General features: G+C 34.3%; 1 protein-coding gene across 1 annotated transcript; it reads right to left on the bottom strand.

Annotated features, from left to right (window-relative positions):
• Positions 1–5,999: 5,999 nt before the first annotated feature.
• On the bottom strand, positions 6,000–7,199 carry LOC126721747 (uncharacterized). Its single transcript, XM_050424807.1, has 2 exons — positions 6,543–7,199; positions 6,000–6,509 (listed from the first exon to the last, which is right to left on the bottom strand). The coding sequence occupies exons 1-2, from the start codon at positions 7,197–7,199 to the stop codon at positions 6,000–6,002; spliced, it is 1,167 nt and encodes a 388-aa protein (XP_050280764.1).
• Between the last annotated feature and the right edge of the window lie 12,333 nt (positions 7,200–19,532).

Genomic DNA, 19,532 nt, shown 5'->3' on the forward strand with positions numbered 1-19,532 from the left:
ACTTAAATTTACAAGGGGAAAAAAAAAAAAAACTTGACTTTCATTTTGTTCACATCATTAATGTTGTTCCCATATTTTAAAATTCATATAGGAAAATCTACTAAACCTTGGAATTTTGGTCCACCTTCTTATTTATGCATGTATTGTGGTTCAATTTTATGGTATGAAGAGAGAATAGTAAAATCTAGGAGGCCTAAGAATCCAAAATTCTCTCTCTGTTGTATGGAGGGTAAGGTTAAGTTGACTTTGCTTAAGAAAGTACCTCCTCTTATTGATGAGCAGTTACAACATTCATTTTGTTTGACAAAGGAGTTGAGAAAATTGTATCTAAGACTGCAAAAGAACTTGTAGAGATGCAAGCAAAGGAAATTTCAAATAGAAATGCCAATTATATTTCTTTATTGTTTGAGAGCTGAACTTTTATAAACATTTACCAATGTTTTACACATACATATCATTATATACCATTTAAAAAAAAATTACAAAGGTATGCTACATGTTTTCCATAGCTTTTCCTCTTACATACTTTATCTTTATTAATATTTTCCTCTTATTGTCCCGGGCTCCATCATGTAAGAATTCTATAATTACTAATTACAATTTCAAAACAAAATTGTATATTTGGTTTGTGGTATTTAGCATTTTTTAGTTTTTCTTACGATTTTCATGAATGTTGTTACCTTGGGATGCTGTATTGTGAAATTTCTCCAACGTAGTCTTTCCTAACATAGTAATTGCATCCTATAAGATTTCAACCTCACAAACACTCGATAAAAAGGACTACCCATTATAATGTTGATATGATTGCTTGATTACCAGTAGAATACAATTACAAAAGTGAATGGATAGAACTCAAAGTAAATTATTAATTAGAATGAAGACATGAATGTGAATGAGAATGAAGAAATTTACTTGAAATTCTGAGTTAAAGAAATTCTTATTGAATGCACAAAAATGTGTTAAAACACAAGAGCTGTTTAGACCCCCAAATTAAAAATTACGGCTCAATTGATTTTACTCTAACTTATATTAAGTGCATAATAGAGTAAATAAGAGTGGATAAACAAATAAACTACTCTAAGCCACTATCAAAATAACACAACAGTAATATGACAACTAAAAGAGTAGGGAAGAAGAATGCAAACACAAGATAACACGCCGATGTGTTATCGAAGAGGAAACCAAAGAACTCGGCGAAAAACCTCTCCGCCGCCCTCCAAGCAGTAATCGATCCATTAGACAATCAGTTGGGATACATGGGTTAGCAAGAGACCCTCCAAGCCTAATCTACCTGATGCACCTATGCCCTCCAAGCTCCTACTCTAACAAGGCTTCTCGGAACCTTGTCTTGTCTAGCTCTCTGGATCCCGCAATATGACCGATTGCATCTGCCAAAACTTGGCTTCTTCCAATGCTTTCTAGCAGCACCAAAACCTCATTGAACACTCTGAAAGGGTGTGGTAAGTGTTTGGGCTATCAATCTCTCAATGGTATGGAAATGGAGAGGTAGGAGTTAAGGAAAATCCACAAGCAATTTGTGTAGAGAATTGTTGGTATAACAATCTCTAACTCTCAAGGTTTGCGGTTAGGGTTTTCTCTTTGAAGCACTCCTCAACATTTGTGGGTAATGTGGGTATAAATAGTGTAGGCACAGAAAGTGTGTATCAGAAATGACAATCTGGCAAAACAAAATGTTTCGCGGGTATCTCGAGGGGCAGGCCTTACCTGCAAGACACTCACGAAACATAGCTGTCTTCATCCTGTCCTGACTCTTCACATTCCAATCATGTGTAGGGCACATGCATCACTTCGCGGGATGCTTACTTGCGAGCTACCCACGAAAACACTTCAGTCTTCAATTTGCCTTAAGTCTTCACACTCTCTCTCTCTCTCACACAACCCTTAAAAATAAAACCCACATAAAATACAGGGTACAAAAGATTGAACATAATTACAATCAAATTTGGCACAGAATAAAAGCCAGCAAAACATATAGTTGTAAATTACAACTTTACAACCTCCCCCTTTGGCTATTCCGTAACAAAACCCCTAAAACAGACTCTAGACTTAGACGTGAGTTTGGGAATAGTGGCAAAACTCACTCACACCTAATCTAGAAGCTGTGAAGCACTTGCACGTATATACCTGTAACCTGAAACACTTGCACACAAACAAAACTTTCATTAAGCTTATGACAAGTTGAGTACATGGTACGTACATAAGCAAGTAAAGTGCGATCAAGTTTGTAAACACTATAAAACATGTAAGCATATCTTGATCAAACAAGTTTTGTCATTAGAGAATGACTACAATGAACATTTAGCTAGTAAATGCTCATCCAAACATGCAATGCAACAAAGACCAATCACAATAATCAATTGCATGTCCAACACACAACCAATGCAAAATACACGAAGTATATGCATCTAGGATACAAGATCCTACAAGGGTACAAGTGTGAGGTACTTCAAATATATTATCAACATCTAAAAGTACTAAAAAATTGCTACAAAGCATTGAGATAAGCATAAGTACTGAATATTAAACTGAAATTAAGAACAATGTACTTAAGCATTAAAAGAAAAGCAATAAAAACATAAACAAATAGTAGCTTCTAGCTTCTCTTCCCCCTATCACCACACCCCCCCTATCAACAACACCATCTCCCCCTTTTTGTCATGGAATAGCTTCTCTCCATGTTCTTCTAGCTTCCTTTGAATTTGATCCAACTGAGTCTGGAGAGATGTGAACTTTGTGTCGAAGCGAATGTGTTGGGAGTGTATAATGGTAGCTAGTCCGGATATTTTGGTATTAATCTCTTAGAGAGCAGTCATGATATTGTCTAGCTGTTCATCATAGACATAGGAGGTAGAGCTTGAATTTCCCTGAGTAGAATGACTTTCTTGCTTAGTACTCTTCTTGGTGTGACTCATACTGCAATAGAGAGTGCGGATGTTAATTGGACTTGGTTTTGGGTATGGATGCTCATCTTTCGAGGGATGCACGCCTTTGAGCTTCAAAATCCTTCAGATAAGGCGGTAGAAAGGAAGACAATTCCTTGAAGCAGTTTGTTCAACTATTTTTGCCAAGATGTGGAAAATATGGGAACACACATCAATCTCCTCGTCAGTGATCAGATCATGCAAGAATAATGCTCGACCGAGATTCATGTACCCTGTGCTTGACAAAGGATAGAGGTTGCTAAACATGATCATTGTGAGAAGCTGTAATTCGGGAGATAGAGATGCCACATTGACGAACTTCCAATTGGAAGAGAACTCCAAATTATCTCCCAAAGCTTCTTGAAGAACCTTTTCATCCAGATTTAGTTCATCATATACCGGTGGGTTAGTGAATATTGGCCGGTTGATGCGAAGGATTTCTGCCAGATAGACTGGTGTCACTGAGAAACTTTTTCCTCTAACCCAACATTTGAGCTCCTCTCCTTCTGAAATGGCATTAGCATAGAACTCTTTCACCATGTTCTCGTAAGCATCATCAAGGTTGGAGAAGGAAGTTCCAATCCTTGGTGGCAAACCATTTAGGGATTTTGGTTTCAAGTAGAGATTGCTGGTCAACAGCCCTTTCAACCAGCAACAGAGTATTTTCAAAGTATCTCCTATAGTTCTGAAATGCAACATAAGATCTGAATTTGTCAGGGTCATAAATTCCCATCGTTGATCGTGCTCTCTTTGGCCTTGGAAAAAAGTTATCAACATCAATCACAGGCTCTTTTCCTTTGTTGTTGCCTCATTTCATAGCTGATGTTTTGAAAGGAGACATCTACACACATGATTACCAAGCAAGAGAGAAGCAAGTGCAAAACACAAAAAAATACAGAGCACAAACATGATTAGTTTCATGTTAGTCCAAAAAAAAAGTAAAAATACTCAAAACAGAACACAAACAATGTTAAAACAACATGCTTAAAGTGCTAAAACATGTAAACTTTAGCAAAATGCAAGAAAAATAACAACTGTGCATGTGTGTGCATGTGTTGTGCATGTGTCTGTAGGAGATGCATAATGTGTGCCTAGTGTTTGCCTAGGTGGTGCATGACATAGCATTGTGAGGCACAAAATGGGCACAGTGTGTAAAAGACACACCCAAAGATCAAAACATGGTAACCAAGTTCAAACAAGGGTATTCGCAAGAATTAGAACTCATTTGAGTCTAAAACAATATAAAAATGTCACTTGAACATTTAGACAAGCACTCGGCATGCAACACTGCAAAACACCAATGGACAATGCATGAACACATGTAAAAATGCCTTAATACATGATTAAAATGCCACAAGAGGCCAACACAGATACACACAAGTGAAATGGGACACAACCCAATCAAAATTTTGAAAATTTTTTGGTTAAAATCAAGAACCTAACCCTTGTTTCGAAAATCCCCAAATTTTTAAAACCTAAGTTAATTTCTGCAAAATCTAAGACATAAATGAAAATAATGTTTAAGAAAACATACCTTGAAATGATTTTGCAGATATTGTGCTTGAAAATGATGGGGTTTGAGTAAAAATCAGTTTTGGGCTGAGAGGGGTTCGAGAGAGGTAAGGCGAGGGAAATAGAGAGTGTTTGAAAAACTGTCACATCAGCCTAATAAAACTGAAAACACTCATGTTTCACGGGTTAGGCAGTCGCGAAATTAGTCGCGAAAAACACCACTAAAGCATAGAAGCTTTCGCGAGAAGTTTTTAGTCATGAAACAGTCATGAGACAATCGCGATAACCTCTGTATGAAACATGTGTTTTTCTAGTTTTTGCCTAAAAAACATTTCGCGGGAAGAGCTTGGTCACAAAATGTTGCAAGGCAGTCGCGATACTCTCTGTATGAAAATGAAATTTTTAGAATTCCCTTAAACACTTTTCGCGGGAAGCTCTAAGTCGCGAGCTTTTCGCGAAATTGCCTTTGAACCAGTTTTTGAAGAAAAAACACAAAAAGGCATTTTGAACAAAAACTAAAAGCACGAAAGTATAAAATCACTTTAAAAAACATATAACATACTCAAAAATATTTTTGAGTTTGATCGGAAAGCAATTGAGCATACACATCACATTTGATCATGTACAATTACATAAATGAGATAAGCATTCTTTGAACAAAGTCTTGTGTGTTGTGGGTGAGTATCAAATGTGGAATAGTCCTTATACCATAGTGAAGCTTCAATGATCAATTTAATCAAGTCATACACAACTGGTACTAAATCAAGTGGTCTATCTCAATTATAGAAATGAACATGTATGACCTCCCATAAGAAAATGATTACAAATCTTAGAAGTTTTTCATTTGGCTTCTGCACAAATCATAACATTTGATCCTTTTTGGACAATACATCTCTTTTTGAGATCGATGCTTGAAATTTTTGATATTTCAATATTGAGAGTTAGCCTTTGGCTTTTTGAGCACCATACAATTTAATTTAAAATGTCGCTTTCCCTTTTTCCTAGTCAAATACTAGTATGTGCGACGGCTTTTGCAGCTCATAATCTCTTTTTCATTTTGAGATTTACATTTGGTGAGCTCTTTAAGCAAAAACATAAAAATAAAGTGGGAAGAGATATAGACACAAGTCTATGCAAGTATCAAGACCATCAAGACTATTGACCAATCATTCATGACAAGTTTAAAGATCTATTTACAATAATCACACATAGTTTTCAAGATTCCTCCCACAATGATATATGTGCATACATAACAAGCTAAACTCGTAAATGCACTACGCCATTGGTACGAAGGTACTAGGCTAAACTCACATGTGATATACACACCACAAACGATCAAACTTTTTGAAGATTTTTCAATTATTATGGCTTTTTGAATTTTTGAACACACTAAAAAACAGGACAAGTAAAGTAAGATCAACAAAAACAAGTACAAAACAGAACTTGTAAAAGAAACATGCTATAAACTGGAAGCAATGCATGATATGATGCATGAACCTATGACCCTAAACATCAGAAGTATTAATGCAAGGACATAGGAAGTTATCATGCATAAGTACCCTTCTTCACCCACTCTTTACGAGTATTTTGGATGAGAGCTTTAGATGGCAGGGTATGACCAACATAACTTTCAAACCTTGGAGTGAAGTTAGCAAAGCACAGTGATATGTTCTTCAATATCTCCATAACATCTCCAATGAGATGTCCCTCACTATCTGCCTTAGCTTGTGCTCCATTTGGTCTCCTTTTTGAAGTTTCTTGACCACGCATAGAATCAACCTTTTTGAGTGCATGAAGCTTGAAACCATTCGGCCTTGTGTGTCCTTGTGCGCCACAATGACGACACAAGTGCTTTACTCGGGGCCCCTTTTGATTTTTGGGTAATGACTTCCCTTTTTCCTTTGGCTTTGCACCAATGGTTCTCTTTACTACAGCAGGGGTCTCAATCTCAAGCTTCACTTCTTTAAGTTTCTCTTCATTCTTGGCTGATATGAACTTCACTTCCTTCTTGGGTTCGCTGCTCAAACTTCCTTCTCCAGTATAGCCCAAACCGGTCTTATCATGTGAAGATTTTTGAGAGGATCATACATTGTCAAGTTTCTTGGTGGAGATGTGCTCGACCTTGACATTAGCTTGGATAATTTCAAGTTCAAGGAACTTGATCTTAGAGTATGCTTTAACCAACTCTCCCTTGAGTCCTTCTACTTCACACTTTGCTTCCTTGAGTTGCACAAGTATTCCCTTATGCTCTTCTTCAACCTTTTTCATCTTTTTCACAGCAAGGTTGGCAACTTTGGCATATTTGCCACAATCTTCCAACAAAGAATTATATGCTTCTTGAAGGTTGTTCTCGCCTTCATTTTGGTACACGTCTTCGTCTTCCAATTCTTCAACTTCCTCATCCTCGGAAAGATCACCAAGTTCATCAACCAATTTGCTCAAATCATTCTTTGAATTGACTGAGGCAATTGTCATGAAGGCTTGGTAGTTCCCTTCACTGTCACATTCTCCTTCCGTGTCTGAATTTGAGCTGTCAGAATCACTCAAAGTAGTGGCAAACACTTTGCCCTTCCCTCTCAAGTAGTTAGGACACTCCTTCTTGAGATGCCCATGGCCATTGCATTCGTAACACACAATTCCTTGAGGGGATTGAAACTCCTTCCCATCTTTCTTCTTAAACTCCTTCCTATCACCCTTGGAGGATGAGAACTTTCCTTTGCTGAATGGCTTCCCACTGTTTTTCATCTTCAGAAATTTTTAGAAGTTCTTTGCAAGGAAAGCTACCTCCTTCTCCACATCATCTTCTTTGGAGGAATCATCCATTCTCTCGGTGATGGTTTTAAGAGCAAGAGATTTGCTCGATTTATGAGAAGGCAGTCCCAGCTCATATGTTTGGAGAGATCCAATGAGCTCTTGGATTTTGATCTCTTCCAAATCTTTACTTTCCTCTATAGCTGTGATTTTTGCTCGGAAACTCTCCGGTAGTGACCTCAAAATCTTTCTCACCACCTTAGCATCCTCAATCTTCTCTCCGAGATTGAGCTTAGCAATTACAATTTCATTGAGATTTCCATAGAATGAATCGAAAGACTCATCGTCACCCATCTTGAGCTCTTCAAATTTGGTGGTAAGCATTTGGAGCTTCGTGTCCTTGACTTTCTTAGTACCCTCATAGGTAGTCTCAAGAATCGTCCAAGTTTCCTTAGCTGTATCTACATGCGATATCTTGTGAAATTCATCAGTAGACATACCACAGAATATAGCGTTAGTAGCTTTACTATTTGCATTAGCCAAAGCAAGAGCTGCCTTGTCCCACTCGAACTTGGCTGTCGTGGGTTTAACATACTTATTCTTGATGGAGTCCCATACTGACTCATCTATAGCACACAAGAAAGCCCTCATACGGACCTTCCAAAAGGCATAATTGCTCCCATCAAAAAATGGTGAGACATTGAGAGATTGTGACAGGTCCATCACAAAAGGGTTAAGGATCACACTCAAGTAATAAAACCACAGCGAGTGTACCTGCTTTGATACCAATTGAATGCACGAAAATGTGTTAAAACACAAGAGCTGTTTAAACCCCCAAATTAAAAAATATGGCTCGATAGATTTTACTCTAACTTATATTAAGTGCGGAATAGAGTAAATGCGAGCAGATAAACAAATAAACTACTCTAAGCCATTATCAAAATAACACAGCAGTAATATGACAGCTAAAAGAGTAGGGAAGAAGAATGCAAACACAAGATAACACGCCGATGTGTTATCGAAAAGGAAACTGAAGCACTCGGTGAAAAACCTCTTCGCTGCCCTCCAAGCAGTAATCGATTCACTAGACAATCAGTTGGGATACATGGGTTAGCAAGAGACCCTCCAAGCCTAATATACACGATGCACCTGAGCCCTCCAAGCTCCTACTCTAACAAGGCTTCTCGAAACCGTGTCTTGTCTAACTCTCCGAATCCCACAATACGCCCGATTGCATCCGCCAAAGCCTGGCTTCTTCTAATGTTACCCAGCAGCACCTAAACCTCACTAAACACTCTAAAAGGGTGTGGTAAGTGTTTAGGCTATCGACCTCTCAATGGTATGGAAATGAAGAGGTAGGAGTTGAGGAAAATCTACAAGCAATTTGTGTAGAGAATTGTGGGTATAACAATCTCTAATTCTCAAGGTTTGTGGCTAGGGTTTTCTCTCTGAAGTACTTCTCAACATTTGTGGGTAATGTGGGTATAAATAGTGTAGGCACAGAAAGTGTGTATCAAAAATGACAGTCTGACAAAACAGAATGTTTTGCAGATATCTCGCGGGAAGGCCTCACCCGCAAGACACTCACGAAACACAGCTGTCTCCATCCTGTCCTGACTCTTCGCATTCCAATCATGTGCAGGGCACATGCATCACATCGCAGGATGCTTACTCGCGAGCTACCCGCAAAAACACTTCAATCTTCAATTTGCCTTGAGTCTTCGCACTCACTCTCTCTCACACACAACCCTTACAAATAAAACCCACATAAAATATATGGCACAAAAGATTGAACACAATTACCATAAAATTTGGCATGGAATAAAAGCCAAGAAAACACATAGTTGTAAATGACAACTTTACACTTATTTTTCATTAAGGACAATAATATATCCTATATGGTTTATAAGTTGTATCTTAAAATTGAGGTTTACAAGGTTTGATTGATTCGGCACATTACTATCTATTGTTGAAGAGAAATTTCAATTTTGAACATTTCTTAAAATTAGATAAATTTTCATTAGAATACTCATGATATTTGACAATTTCTAGCTTGCAAGGTCAGTATAGTACTATGAATGAAATAAACTTATTAAAAAAAAAAAACTAATGGTACAGGTCATGATGTATGTATGTATACTTAGCTAAATTTGTGACTATGTGTATACAAAAATTGAAGTTGGATGTAAATGTCCTACCAAGGGAGATTCAAAATATAGTTAGCAACGAATATTACTTCCAAACATGTTCTAGGGATTCACAAAATTAGAATGTTTTCAGTCAAAATTATTTGTGCCACACTCAATTTTTTGCAGCATTTCTGTTTGGAATTCCTAATCTGCACATTATTTACTATGCACACCTGCTTGGTACATAAGAAGTTCTCATCAAATTAAAAATTATATATTAGAACTTCTCATGATACCTTCGAAGCCAATGTAGTACAATGAAAACAATCTAAATTTTGCTTATGAGAGAATTGTAACTTATTGTTTAAGGATTTATTAGAAGTTTGTGAATTCTTGAAGCGTGAAAATTATTGCAGGACACAAAAGATAAATTTGTAAGAAAAACAAAGGAGGAAAGCAGTTCTTTATTTACAATTGCCATATCTACTGAAGAGGAAGATCAGATGATGATAGCATGCCAATTCAAATGCTTCACAAACGAAGCAAGGCTACTAAACAAAATGCATTGAAGAAGAAGAAAATTTGAAAATGAAAAAATAACAACTTATTAATAAGTTTTTCTATTTTAGAATTGTTATGATAGAATGTTATAATATTTAAAGTTTACCGTATCCCAATGTATTTTATAAATATCATAGTTACAATCAAAACAAACCAATAGATGTACTACATTACTCGAATGAAATTTAATGTATTTTATTATATTCTTATGTTAAGTTGATAGAATTTTAAATATGTAAATTGGTCCCATGTATTGCACTTGTTAAATGATTTTTATTGAATATTTTTTGGAAATTCATTTTTTTTCTGTGTATTTAGGATTTAAATTTGTCAATGCCTTACTCTACAAAGTTCTATTTAATTTTTGGTTTTTGTTTTCCCTCTTACTTGTTTTGTTATTTTTAAAGAGGGGTTGAAATTGTGGGACTCCGAAATTTGAAAGTATATAATGTTCTTTTTACAAAGTTTATTATTTCATAGATTTTAGTCCATATTTCATAGATTTTGCATGTTTTGATTGTGAAATCTGAAAGTATAATGTTCTTTGTAAAAAATTAATAACTTTTTAGGTTGTGGCATAAATTAATTTCCTAAGAGATTCCTATGTGTTGGTTTCGGTGTTTATTAAGGTATTCTAGAGACACATAAGCTGCAGCAAAAAAACCATTCAAGAGACCCATAACCTATATCAACAAATAATAGTTAGCACATATATCTTTAACTAACATTACCTCCAGAAAATAATGAGAACCAATCTCTGCTAATCATGATACATTTATCCCTGACAAGGGTGTGAATGAAATGATTCATCAAACTATTATATATGTAAAGAAGGATAAGCAAACAGACAAATACATTTTAAGTACATAGTGGAGGATCAAATGCAAATATGGAACTAAGACTTAAAAAAATATTAAACCCGTAATGATAAATTGATTTTAATCTACATAAACATTAAGAGATATCTCTTTTATTTCAAATTTTTATATGTTCCTTCAAACCGTCACACAAATTATGATACATAACTCAAGGGCTCTAACTAATATTTTTTTGACTTTCTATTCCATAAACCTGTAACCATTTTTTTCTTTTGAACTTTTTGGTTGTAAAATTTTCTCCAATCTAATGGTTTGATTCATTGTGGTTCCTAGGAATGGTAGATTTAGTATTTGAAATTGTCATGCAAGTTTTAGTTCGATGTGATTCATTGTGGTTCCTAGGAATAGCGGATTTCTTATTTGAAATTGTCATGTAAGTTTTAAATTGGTGTGTTTCAACCTTATATGTGGTTTTTAATTCTTTTTTTTTTTTTTACTTAGGTTAATTTATTTCTATGTATTATTTTTTGTAGATTCTTGCTTGAAGCAAATTAGTAAATGCTTCAAAAATAAAATGACCTTTGCAAATTGTTAGCAAATTAGTAAAGGGCAGAGTATTGAAAACCAAAATCGTAGAGCACTCCACTACAGTGCAGAGTACTCCACTACAGTGCAGAGTGCGCTACGCAAGCCATAATCCAAGTATAAATTTTATAAATGTGTTTTTTATACAATAGAAGCTTGACAAGATGCTCAAAATAAGTCAAGCTTTAATTGCTTAAAGTCAAATTATTTTTTAGACACTATATGCTTAAATATATTACATTATTTAAGTTTAAATGTATGCAGTGGAAGTGTGATAACTAAGTTTATGTTGGATGCAAAGTTCATTAATATGTAAAATGATCCCGCGCATTGCGCGGGTTAAACACTAGTGTATATTAATAGGCAAAACTTAGAGAAAGTTCAATTAGAATTTCAAACTAAAGTCTAATTTTGTGCCACGTTTCCTAAATTATTTATTTTTAGAGTGAATTTTATTTCCTAATTTTAGAACCAAATGTGGGACCAAATTATAAATATCTATCTAAGTGAATTATTGAGTACAAAAATCAAATAGTCTACAATAAATGATTCGTTAAAAAAAAAAAAAAAAAGTGCTTCACGATAACAAAAATTAAGAAGTAATAAAAAAATAAAAATAAATAAACAAGGACAGTTTTCATTTTATACCTAACTAGTCGCTAACCCGTGCGATGCACGGGTTTATCTCTTCTTTGAGTAGTTTTTGTTATAAACATGTGAGTTCAAGCTAATAGAGCATGTTCTTAGTGTCCATAAATCTGCCAATAAGAAACATTACATACAAATCTCTGCACTGAAATAGACATTAAACATGTAATATGATTTTAGCTAATACGATTTGGCTGATGAAAGTCATGTGAGACGTTTATAGATTGAAAGAAAAGAAGAAGAAAGTTGATAGTAAATTTTGAATAGAATAGTACTTCTCTGTTTGTGGTCTACTCTCATAAAAAATGAAAAATAAAAATAATGAAAAAATTAATATTACATTTTAAGTTTCTCTAACAAACTTATCATTAGCCCGCACAGTGAGCACATAATTATATTCCTAACCAAATACTTGCACAAACTCCAACAATAAATCTTACAAGCCTCAAAGTTCATGAATATATTCTAACATAAAAACTAATAAGTAAAAATTTTAGTTTAAAATATTTTTTGTTTTAAATTCAATACTTATTACAATGGAGGAAGGAGGATGTTCGGAAACCTACCCTTTAAACTATAGAAACTTATTACCACAAAAAGGACTCATAAACATGCATATGTTTTTGAAATCAAACTAAAGAATTAGAAAACATAGAATTAGACAAACTCATATGAAAAAAAAAAAAAAACAATTACTAATAGTTGTAGCTGTAGATTTAGATTCTAATAGTTGTAAAACACCACCTTTGGAAGGTTTAGATTTTGATGGTTGTAGAACACCTTCAATTATCTACTCTCTATATACCAGATTATATGTGACATTAAGTGAGGAATACTGTAAAACATCATTGTACCGAAAAGAAAAATTAGATAAAAACAATTACTAATTCTCGTACCTGCTAGGTTGTGTTGCTAGGAAACCTGCAAAATCAAAAGGAAAACAAAAAAAGAAAAACATGAAGAACCATCAAACAAATGAAAAGAGGAGTAATTAATAACATATTTCACAATTTAAATCAAAATTCAAATCTACAGAGATGCGTAATAAAAAAATCACAACCAAATACTTTCACCAACTTCAACAATAAATCTTACAAACCTCAAAGTTCATGAATATATTCTAACATAAATTGATAAGTAAAAATTTTAGTTTAAAAGTTTTTTTATTATTTTAAATTCAATACTTACATAAAACAATTAGATAAAAACAATAACTACAAAGAATTAGAAAAATTCATATGAAAAAAAAAAAAAAATCACGTTTCAAGATCAAGGTTTGTAGTTGTATGTTATAAAAAAAAAAAAGGCTTGTAGTTGTAAAACAACTACTAATTCTCTTACCTGCTAGGCTGTGTTCTTAGGAAACCTGCAAAATCAAAAGGAAAACAAAAAAAGAAAAACATGAAGAACCATCAAACAATCGATTTTTTATTCTTTAGATTAGATCATACGAGGTTTAATGGCTAGAATGGTTGGTGAGTTCTTCAAACATACATGAAAGTCCATTTAAGGCATTAATAGCATTAGTGTACACACAAGTATCATGCAAGAGTCAGTTTAAGCAATTGTCTTCTTCTTTTTGGATATAGTACAAACGTTGGACAAATTTGCAGATGGGCAATTAGGCATACGAAATCAAAGAAGCCCTGCGTAGGTTCTTAAAGGAAGGGAAGAGTTCTAGGGTTTTTATGTTTTAATAGTATAATAGCGTGCAGTTTTAGTACCGCATCTTTTTTAATTGAAAAAAAAATTAGATTTAAAAATTATAAATAAAAAATGTTGATGTGTAAAATTGTGGAGAGGTTAACTAAAAGTCAAAGGCTTGAGAGAGTTTGAGTTTAAGTTGGACTTGTTAGAGAGATAAAATTTCACTCATTAAGTTTGATTTATTTTTTATTTTTTTAATATTGTGCTGACGTGGAAAATTGTGGGAGCTTCAGAGGCTTCGGTTTTATATATATATATAGATAATATTCTAACAAGACTTTTTAAAGAGTTAATAGAATATAAGAATAACTATCAATAGTATTCAAGTGTATCCATGCATATGCATGAGGTTACAAGCTAATATGAATATTAATAGCCAATAAAAACCTGTTACTAAGAATTTGTCATGAAAATATTGTTTACATTAACATTTCTTTTTATATTCCCGTTACTCTTTTTGTGAAAATACATGATCCATGCAATTCATCCAACATGTCATCTAACCTAGGGGTGGGATGTCTATACTTTACCGTAATGTTGTTAATAGCCCTGCAATCAACAAAAATTCTCCAAGTTCCATCCTTCTTAGGCATAAGTAGCACCGACACCGCGCACGAACTCATGCTCTCTCTCACGTGTCCTTTGGTCAGCAACTCCTCAACTTGCTTTTGAAGTTTCTTTGTCTCCTCCGGATTACTCCTATAGGCTGGTCAGTTAGGAATTATCACACTTGGCACAAAATTAATTTGATGCTTTATTCCTTTAATAGGTGGCAATCCACTAGACACATCATTAGGAAACACATCCTCATATTCCTGCAACAAAGAGACAACAACACTAGGCAAAGATTCATCAAGTTCGTTAGTTGTAAAACATGCCTCTTTGTACAAGAGTACAAATATAGGCTGGTTTGTATAAAAAACACTCTTGACATCACTCACCTTAGCATAAAAACTCGCTTGTGTTTTTTTTTTTTTTCACTCTATTTTCTGTTCATTCTCTTTTTTCCTTTCATTCACTTCCTCTTCATCTTTTTTTGAACTCTCAGTCTCAAATTTTTTTTCAAGTCATTCTCTCTTTTCAATTTCATTTGATCTTCATACACTTGTCTTGGAGTCAATGGTACAAGAGTAATGGTTTTATTGTCTTTTACAAAAGAATGTCTATTCTTGAACCCATCATGATTGACCTTCTTGTCAAACTACCATGGCCTGCCTAATAATATGTGACCCACATGCATTGGAACAACATCACAAAGTACTTCATCCTTGTACCTTCCAATTGAAAAAGAAACCAATACTTGCTTATTTATCTTAACCTCTCCACAATCATTCAACTACTACAACTTACATGGTTGTAAAAACTTGATTTTGCACCCATGATTTAATCAAGGAAGATTACTAGAGTGACCATCCATGTACCCCAAAAATCATGATTGCATTACATGCATTAATTCATTCATTGCATATTATAAAAATAATCTTGAGATTCTAATGGTCACAATGGTGTGTCCGGTTTCTAAATCGGGCCATCGGATTGAAAGATATCACATGATCAAGTTTGCACGGTCAGCATGCATTGTGTCTAGTTAAAGTCAACCATACATGATTTATTTATATTAATTCTAATTGGTTAAACAATTAAAATTAATTAAATAATTTTGTGATTGGTTGACATCTAAAATAGGATTGCTTACATAGGAATAAAATGGATAATTAGATAACAATAAAATTGTGGATAATCTGAACTTTATCAAGATTTATTTTAGGGTATTTATCAACAAGATAATTGTTCCTGAAAAGACCTGAATTATCCAAGAAAGAGATAAAAATCTTAGAATATGGATTGGAAACATGTCTAAGTGCAAGGCCTAGCTCAAGAAAACCTAAAAAAAGAGTTCAAAACGCACCTGAACACGAAAGTGCGATTAACACCCAAGACTACCATTCGGCAATTTTGGAGTGCCGAACGACACTTTAAAAGTGCCGAATTGCACTCTTTTGGGCTTTGGCCCAATTCTCTTCGGGTGCCGATAAGGCACATCCTTTTCGAATTTTTCGTACAAAGACGTGTCCCAATTCACATTCTACCTGTGGTTGCTTATTTTTTAAGCATTCCAGTCTCTATAAATAGGGACTAGATCTCAAAATTCAGCACATTCTTTTACGCTCAAAGAGAGACACCCTTTCACACTCTCAAATTTCTCACTCCCCTTTTCTGGTATTCTCTCTTAAACTAGGATTTTTAGGTTTCAAAGATAATTGCATAAATTTCTTTGAACCCTAAAATATCCTCTCAAGAAGAAGTGCTCCATGCAAGAGGTTGTTTCTGATAACCCTTTTTCTTTATGCTTCTCTTTTGTGATGATGCATATATATATTTTTTTTTTAGTTTAGTTGTTTCGAATATCCATAACATGAATTGTTAATTATTTTTTTGTTTAAAGCATGATCTTGAATCTTTTATAATTGTTATGATTTCTTTCTTAATTTCAAAGATCTGCATGTAATCAATTTTTTTTCTTAAAACTGAAAACAGATTTGCATCTTCATTAGATGTAGATTTGAATTTTTCTCAAATCAAAAACCGGTTTTTGCATCTTCATTAGATGCAAATCTGAATTTTTTTTCATCAAAAAAAAAAAAAAAAAAAAACTGATTTGCATCTTCCTTAGATGCAATCTGAATTTTTTTTAAAACAAAAAACTGATTTGTATCTTCCTTAGATACAGATCTGATATATATTTTTTTTTTAAACATATGAGGATTTTGAAATAAAGAAAAAGATCATGATTGTGTTTTTTGTGTTTGTTTTGTTCAATATATGTAGCATAAATTTATTTCACAAATGAAACCCTCTTCTCAAAAATCTTTTTCATATTTTTCTAGAACATATAAAAATAGATCTGATCTTTTATAAACCAAAACCATTTTTTTTAATGTTCTTAAAAATAGATCTTTTTTTTTTTTTAAACAAAAGACTTTGTTTTATTTAATAAACACAGACCTGGATTTTCTCTCAAAGAACCACTTTTTTTTACACAACAAATGCAGATCTGATTTTTTTTATATAAACTGAAATCAAATTCTTTTACTCACAACAATAGATTTGATTTTTTTTAAACAAAGAAGAGGATGCATTCATAAATAAATTTGTGTGATTTAGTTTTGTTCACATGTACAACATATCATACATAGCATGCATAAAGGGGTACATTGGTCATAAGAGTTTAGAAGACCAGACTCTGTCTGAGCGGAATGGGTGCCTAACATCATCCCATTTTATAACCTAGCCTCCAAATTTAAGTCTTTGGATAAGTAGATCTAAGCCTTGTCTTTATTTTTATTTTGGGTAATTTGTAACTAGGACAAAAAGCCATGTAATTATTTGGTAGTTTGTATCTAGGACCCAAAGCCATGTAATTTTTCAAATTTTCAAATATGTATATTTTTTTTATTCAATCAATGATAAAGGAACAATTCAGTCATGTATTTATATTTAGTTTTTTTTTTTTTTTTTTTTTTTTTTTATATAAAAAAAATAAGTGGCGACTCCACACCACTTACCCAAAAAGAGAGATGCCCTTAAAAGTAGCCAAATCTCTCTTTTTTGAAAGGCACTTTTGCGGTCTCTCACAACGGTCTAGGGTGTTTTAAGGTAGGTAAATTCAAATTTTCAACTAAAGTAATGCTAGCCACATTAGTACAACTCCCCCTGTCAATGATCATACTACATACCTTATTGTTGATGTGGCATCTAGTATGAAAAATGTTCTCCTTTTGTTATTCCATGTCATCCTCTTTGACTTAGGCACTTAAAGCACGCCTAGCCACAAGTGACTCACCCTCCACTAGATACTCCACATCATCGTCATAAGCATCGTTAAGTGATGGAATCTAGTCATCATTGCCCTCGCTTTCAATTTCCACCTCTCCATCAATACGTGCGATCATGGTCCTCTTATTTGGGCATTGTGAACCTATATGACCTACTTCCAAACAACGAAAACACTTAATATCACGATTATGAGTTTGAGATTCTTTTTTACCTTTGTTGACATGGGAACTTCATCTCTCCTTTTTGATGGTTCGGTTTTGGACTTAAAAACAGCCCCTTCGTCTTTCCTCCCATTCAACCTCCATGAAGTAGAGGAGCCCGGTTTTTAAAATGACCGAGTTCCTTTCTTTTTAAGCTGTCATTCCACCTTTATTGCCATGTGCACCATGTCCTCCAACTCCACATAGTGTTGCAACTCCACCACGTTGGCAATGTCCCGATTCAGCCCATTCAAAAACCTCGACATGGTAGCTTCTCAGTCCTCCTCTACATTAGCCCAAATCATGGCAATCTCCATCTCCTTATGGTAGTCATCCATAATCCTATAGCCTTGAGTAAGACTCTGTAATTTCTGATATAAGTCCCTATAGTAGTGACTAGGGACAAACCGCCTCCTCATGCTAGCTTTCATTTCCTCCCAAGTCTCAATAGGCCTCTTATGGTTTCTCCTTCTGTTCATCACAAGTTGATCCCACCATATAATAGCATAGTCAGTAAACTCAATGACAACGAGTTTTACCTTTTTCTCCTCGAAGTAGTTATGGCACTTAAAGATCAACTCCACCTTCTTCTCCCATTCCAAGTACGCTTCAGGATCGTTTTTCCCTTAGAATGATGGTATCTTCATTTTTTATGTTTCCTAGGTTTCTGTTAGTCCCATCTTGCCATCTCGGATCTCTTCGGAAACCTCTACCACGCATTTCTCCCCTTGGCATGAACCTGCCCTGATGGTTCAATGAAGCTTGATCCTCTTCATCTTCGAACTCATCCTCATGGTCATCATCTCATTAGAATCATCCATGCATGCATGCCTTTCTTGCCTTCTAGCATTAGGGGCTCTTTGGGGGCGCTCCTTATGCAAAGTAGGAATAACAGCGTCTTGCATATCCATCCGATCCCGAATCTCATTAAACACCACATTCATGTGCTCAAATTGTTGTTGCATAGCCTGCAACATGAAGGACGACTCCTCCCCTCCTTCCCTATTTGATGTTTCGCTCCTGGAAGACATACTTTTGAAACTATAGAAAAATGTTAGAAATAATTCCTCATAACACTCCCTCACATGGTTGCACTCAAATTATGTCACTCACACTCGTGTTTCACTCTTAAATTGGCTTTTTCCCAATATTAGTCTCACACTCTCTTGCCTTTTTCCACTTGTAGCTTCCACTTTTCAGTTCTTCATTAAACTAATAAACTTGATCAAGAAATTCAACTTGTAGTATTTAAACTAATACCGATGGCAAGAAAATATTACAGAAACAATAAATCAAAGGAAGAGGACAAAAGAAAACAATATTTTGGTCTGAGAGAACTGAAACTACAAACAATATTTTTTTTTTCTGCTTTCTATTTCTTTTTTGAAATTTCTCTTTTTTCACTTTTTTTTTTTACCTTTTTTTTTTGGGAGCTTGGTGTACAATTTTAACCTAGTGCACGTCACAAAATAAGAACAAGGAACAAAGAACACAAAAGGATCAAGATAGGATGATAACAGGAAACAAAAGATAAAGGGATAGTAAAACTGATTTTAGAACTTGTGCTCTGATACCAAATGATGCGAATCTCAATTGACACGCTTTAAGACCCAAAAAATAATATTGGAATACTTGCCCAAGAAAGCTAAAATTCAAATTTTGATAGAAACCCCGACCTAACGTTTAAAAATGAAACGCGAACCAAAGGTATAAGTAATAGACCTCAACCCAATGATTATAACTGAATCACGAACTGAAGATATAAAATTTGAACGCCATAAGGAAGAATCCCTGATAAGTTCACAGTTCTTGAAGAACCAAAAGAAGAGCAAAGCCTCACCT

The sequence above is a fragment of the Quercus robur genome, chromosome 4 (assembly GCF_932294415.1).
Source record: "Quercus robur chromosome 4, dhQueRobu3.1, whole genome shotgun sequence".
In the NCBI taxonomy this organism is placed as follows: Eukaryota; Viridiplantae; Streptophyta; class Magnoliopsida; order Fagales; family Fagaceae; genus Quercus; species Quercus robur.

Bases quoted from the DNA above. Each gene is read 5' to 3' on its own strand.
- LOC126721747 (XM_050424807.1), bottom strand. From the start codon at position 7,199: ATGAAAAACAGTGGGAAGCCATTCAGCAAAGGAAAGTTCTCATCCTCC. The intron at 6,510-6,542 runs GTATGATCCTCT...TCACATGATAAG, and splicing joins CCACCAAGAAACTTGACAAT to ACCGGTTTGGGCTATACTGG.